This window comes from Schistocerca americana, chromosome 8, assembly GCF_021461395.2.
Source record: "Schistocerca americana isolate TAMUIC-IGC-003095 chromosome 8, iqSchAmer2.1, whole genome shotgun sequence".
NCBI lineage: Eukaryota > Metazoa > Arthropoda > Insecta > Orthoptera > Acrididae > Schistocerca > Schistocerca americana.
Genome location: NC_060126.1, coordinates 29599498 through 29605497, shown reverse-complemented (window position 1 = coordinate 29605497; position 6000 = coordinate 29599498). Strand labels below are relative to the sequence as shown.

Here is a 6000-nt window from a genome sequence, read left to right as displayed (position 1 = left end):
GCGGGGGGGGGGGGGGGGGAAGGAGCGGGCATAACTCTGAAATAAGAGGGTTTGTGTTGTGTCCTTTGGTTTGGTTGTGTGTCCATTTTTATGTTACAATGTACTACGAGTGGCGGGCGCAATCAGTTCCAGACTGACCGATACAGGGGGCGGCGCCTTGACTGAAATACAGTACGTTAGGACGCCGTTGGCTCGGTCGGCTACGTCTTGGTGACGATCGGCGCTACTTGGCTGTATCCTGTCAGAGTCGCTGCTCGCCCCAGTAGTGGACAGAAAGTTGAGTACTCTATCTCGTAATTATTGGAGATTCCTTTTGTTAATGTGTTCATGCTGCACCAAGGTGCGTCTCCTGTTCCTAGCAGTTTTGTCCCTCTTGTTTTAGGGTGGGTCGTCCGTGAGGGTGTGCCCGCTGTTGTGTCGACCATAAACTGACAGATAATGTAACTCTGCTTCCTGCCTAAATATTGTTGCTATACTTGAAAGGGATTTCACGAGTAAGTTCAGTGGAAGGAGTCACTATACAACTGGTGGAATTCCGTTGTTCTATGATCTGTTTATTGGTCTAAGGTGCACGTTGGAGAATTTGCTCTTTTACTTACAATTTGTTATTTGATATTCTGTACTGTACTGTTGCTTGTTTTAACAATGAAGATTTAGTCCCAGTAAATTCCTGTCACATTTGTGGGCAATTATACTTGTCGTCTATATGTATCAGGTGCTATTTGTTATTTAGTTAAAAGGAGGGATCTTTACTTAATTTGTTTCTTGTAAAGACTGTATAAGGTTTTTAGTTATATTTGTTATTGGTGGCTATTGGAAGGCCGGTTTTGTAAATGATTTTGTAAAACTGTTTTTGGCGGTATGTATAATAAATCTTTGTGAACTACAAGTCTGCGTTTGCCTTTCCTTGTAATTGTCCTTTGTCAGTGGTTTGAGGGTTGTAAATTTCACATCCCAATGATAGTTTATATAATTGAAATTTATCTATGAATATAATTTCGACACTAATGTGCTGTCAAAGAATGTAAAAGCTAAACATTTAATTGTAGTACTGGCTCTTGCACAGGGAAAGTAGGTTTGTAATCATGTAAAATTTGGAGGGAAGTCCCTTCAAAGCGGAACTGGCTACACATAAATAGAAAAGCTGGATCTGGTGGTCGTACAGCAAGGCTCCTGTGTAGCATGAGTCAGCCAGTGGCTAGCAAGCAACGACTGCGCATCCTCTGAATTGAAAGAGGCGAGAAAATCTGCAAGATTATATAACATAGCGAGGCGAGAAAATCTGCAAGATTATATAACATAGCCTCAGATGCAGAAGTAATGCGGCTTATTATTCATGGAATACTTCAGTTGGCTCTGTACTATGAAAATCTGACGCTAAGAAGAGAGTTTTCAGAACTTGTTGCACAAGGGAGCCATGGATACTTTTACCGCCTTTTTTGAGTAACGCTGGAAATCGATGCTGCCACCACCCTCATCCAGTAAGAGGCACACCAAGACTGCTTCTGGAAGTAGAAACGGCGTTGGAGTGGTGTGTCAATTGTGGCGGATAGTACTTGGAAGGAGACCATACACCACAAGTAAAACATAAGCCTAGAAAAATTTTGTGGACAACGTTCCAGAATTTCTTGTACAAACCTCATATTTCGCAACCATGACTTATTCAAGTGATGGTTCGTTAATATACATAACTGTTACTCATACATCTTGTACAATAGATGGAAGAGTTTTATCGTGGCTGGTACTACTACGTCTACCAGTAGTTCTTGCAGAATGTCGTCTAGTTCTGGGACCTTGTTTCAACTTATGTCTTTCAGTGTTCTGTCAAATTCTTCTTGAACTAATATATCTTCCATCCCGTCTTAATCTACGTTCTCATCCTTTTCTTCAAGTTCTACTTCCTTATATAGCCCCTCTATACACTCCTTCTTCCTTTCAGCTTTCCCTTCTTTGCTTAGGACTGGTTTTCCATCTGAGCTCTTGATATTCATACCGATGCTTGTCTTTCCCCCAAAGCTGTAAGCGGTACGTATCTTTCCTGGAATGATATATGCTTCTAAATCCTTAAATATATCGTCTTGCCATTCCCACTTAGCCATTCTGCATTTCTTGTCAATCTAATTTTTTAGATGTTTGTATTCCCTGTCACCCGCTTCACTTGTTGCATTTTTATATTTTATCCTTTTCATCAATTAAATTCAGTATGTCCTGTGTACCAACGATTTCTTTTAGGTCCTGTCTTTTTACATATTTGATCCTCTGTTGCCTTCACCATGTCGTCTCTCAAAACTACCCATTCATGCGCTCATAGTCTATTCTATTCCTTTCCCCTGTTAGTAGTTGCCTAATGATCCCTCTGAAACACTCAATAAGCTGTATTTCTTTCAACTATCCAGTTCCCATCTCGTTAATTGCCTTACTTTTTGCAATTTCTGCAGTTTTAATCTACAGTTCATAAGCAATAAATTGTGGTCAGAATCCACATCTGTCTCTGGAAATCTGTTACAATTTAAAATTTGGTTCGAAAATCTCTGTCGTACTGTTACATAATCAATATAAAGAAACATTCTGGTGTCTCCTTGCCTTTTTCACGTGTACAGCCTAATTGTATGATTCTTAAACAAACTGCTGGCAAAGATTAAATTACATTCTGTGCATATTTCTACCAGGCAGCTTCGTCTTTCACTGCACTCCCAATTCCATATTCCATATTCCATATTTTTTCTTCTCTTCCTTTTCCTACTCTCGAATTCTAGTCTCCTAGCACATTTAAATTTTCGTCCCTCTCAACTATCTGAATAATTTCTTGTCTCTCATCATAAGCATCTTCTATCTGTTCATCATTTGCAGAGCCAATAAGCAAATAAACTTGTGCTAGTATGGTGGTTGTGGGCTTAATGTCTATCATGACTATAATAATCCGTTTACTATGCTATTGATAGTACCTTACGTGCATTCTTATTGTCTTTTACAGTATTATTAGACCTTTTCCACATTATCGCTATTTGATTTTGTATTTAAAATTCTGTATTCACCTGTGCAGAAGGTCTATTACTCCTGTCACTGAATGTCAGTAATTCTCACTATATCTACCTTCAACCTATCTATTCTTCTTTTCAGGTTTTCCAACTTATCTGCCAGATTAAGGATCTAACACTTCACACTCCGATCTGTAGAACACCACTTTTGTTTCTCCTGATGACGACATCCTCCTGAGTAGTCCCAGTCCAGACATCCGATTGGTGAACTTTCTATCTCCAGAATATTTTACCCAAAAGGATGACTTCATTATTTAAACTTACAGCAGAGCTGAATACCACCAGGAAAAATGACATTTGTAGCTTTCTGCTGTTTTCAGAAGTTCACAGTATCAGCACAGAAAGGCTGTTTAGGTTGATGTTACACTGCCAGATCAATCGACCACTCAGAGTGTTGCTCCTGCAATAACTGAAAAGACTGGTCCCTATCCTCAGGAACCACACGTTTGTATGCCTTCTCAATAGATACCCCTTCATTGTGGTTGCATGTATGGTACAACTAACTGTGTCCCTAAGGCATGCAAGACACACCACCAACAGCAAGGTCTGTGGTTCATGGGGCAGGCTGGTAGGTCAGTATTCGATAGAGGAAAGGATAACTGTGATATCAAGGAATTTAACTGAGGCGCTTTCCAAAATCTTGTTGGGTCAACATAGAAAACAACTATTGGGGTAAACTATGAGGCGCTTCTTCTTTTTTTATGGCCTAGTAGTGAAAGTAATCAATTAGTATTGGTCTATAGTACATTCTGTACACTGCTCATGTATATTTCTGAACGTTTGTAATCCACTTTCTGCAAGCCACTGAAGGGCATGGCGTAGTATGCTGCCCATGGTACTATATACTCACGGATTCTCCATTCCTTTCGCAGATGGGTCACAAGAAGAATGTCTGTGTAATTGCCACTGTGTTCTCTATAAACTGTATCTTAATTGGAATTATATACTTGATTTATGAGCCACAGTAGAGAACGCTATTTCCTGTGCTTTTAAAACCTTAATTATAACCTCAGTCATGCCATACTGCTTGATGTACATCGCCTATCATGTGCAGAGTTGTGAAAAGTGTGTTGCCGTCTAGTGTTCATAGCTCTCAATATGTCTTGGGGCTGAAGAACAGCTTCATTTCTTTCGCCACTTGCAGTATGATGGCGAAAAATAGACACAAGAATATGAAGAAGATTATTAATGTTATATTTCGCATGAGCTGTCTTTCATATCTGTGTGTAATGCAGCATCTTATCATGGCCTTTGTCTTCTGAACAGTTAACAAAAAGGAACTTTCTTAGATATTTCACTGGCAATTACTTATATCAGAGCTTGTAAGGCAGGCTGTAGCTGCTACCCAGTAATTAGAGCCAGAATCCTGTTTCCCATTTTCTACCTGTGTACGCATTTTTTTAAATGTTACGAGCACCTTTGGTATTTATTTCGCAGTGCGGAGGCAGACATGTGATGTGTCCAGTTCTCTGAATGGACTTCCCACACAAATTCCTATTTCGGTTTGGCACACTGTTGGCTGGAGCAGTGAAGGCACACACAGTGCTGGCACCTGTCTAACCAGAGTTTTCATGAGACACTTTGCGTTGCAGCCTCTGCAAACACTCTGCTAATATGACAGAAATGTACAGAAGGGCAACGTGGAAAGCAGGACAGTCTGCTATAGCACCCTGTAATGTGACTGTGGAGGTTCATTTTATCTAATACATCATAGTATGTCTCTTAACAGCAGCTTATAGCTGTATGGCAATAGTATAATTAGACGTTCTTCTATGGTACTGTTTAAATGAGAATAAAACGATAATATAATATCAAATGATGTGGTGTGAATGTACATGTGGCTAAACTGAAACAGATAATAACTAAAGTGGTGTGAGCATCGCTAATGAAGCCACATTCTAAATATAAACAAAAATTATTGTACCATCTCTGACACGAAAGTAAATTAAGAGTTAGATCTCAACTGAAGACGCCTTCTAGCAATACAGCTTATGTGCTAGTAATATTGGTATGCTGAATTTTACAGTAGTTTCACATAGCTCATGCCACGCTTCTTCAATGTAATTTTTTAAGTAATCGCATGCTGCAGAAAACTCCTGTTTATTTCTAATGAAGAATTTTTAATGTTAGTTGAGTTTTCACAAAAATAAGCTTGCTTCCTGTTGCTTACCTTACTTTCTAGATATCTCATTATCGCGCTTGTTGTGATGGGTACAAACACTGACTGTAGGATTAACTTTTTCATACTCCTTATTTTAAAAATACAGAAAATTCATCTACTGAAACTCGATTCGTTTTCCGCCAGGAAAATTTAATGCGTTGATGGGTTTATCTTAGCATGCTTATCAGATGTTGGTGGTGCTTATGCCTGGCGAAGTCAAGCGGTGTGTACAGTTCGTCAGTCGTAGCTTTCCTGTCGGCGCCCGCCTCCAGCAGCGCCGCCGCCGCCTCCGCGTGGCCACGCACTGCCGCCCAGTGCAGCGGCGTCCACCCCCACCGGTTCCTGGCGTCGGTGCGGGCGGAGGACGCCACCAGCAGCCGCACCACGGCGGCGTGGCCGCTCTGTGCAGCCCTGTGCAGAGGCGTGGTCCGACTGTCGTTGGTGGCGTCCACCTCGGCGCCACCCTCCAGCAGACACCTCGCCACATCGACGTGCCCCCTCTCCGCTGCCCAGTGCAGGGCGGTGTACCCGTCACTGTCCCTCACCTCGAGGTCTGCTCCTGCCGCCAGCAACGTCTGCACGTCCGTCACTGCCCCCACTTTAGCCGCCTCGATCAGCCTCCTGCCCTTCTCTTCACCAGAAAGTCTCCTGCACAAACAGAGAAATTCTCACACATTTCTCCAAACACACACTTCTGATGAAGAAAACTGCCACAGAAGCAGAAAACCACACTTGTTCACGAATAAATTATGTATCTGCAATTTTTTACCTATTGTGATACAGAAAAATGAGGAAGGTCTG

At 41.4% G+C, this 6000-nt stretch overlaps 1 protein-coding gene across 1 annotated transcript in view; it reads right to left on the bottom strand.

Annotated features, from left to right (window-relative positions):
• Window positions 1-5270: 5270 nt before the first annotated feature.
• LOC124544950 (ice-structuring glycoprotein-like) overlaps window positions 5271-6000 on the bottom strand; it is a 47839-nt gene continuing 47109 nt past the window's right edge. Inside the window, exon 10 of the mRNA XM_047123696.1 lies at window positions 5271-5847. Within this exon, the coding sequence (XP_046979652.1) occupies window positions 5367-5847 (481 nt within the window). The 3' untranslated portion in view covers window positions 5271-5366. The remainder of the gene's footprint in view (window positions 5848-6000) is intronic.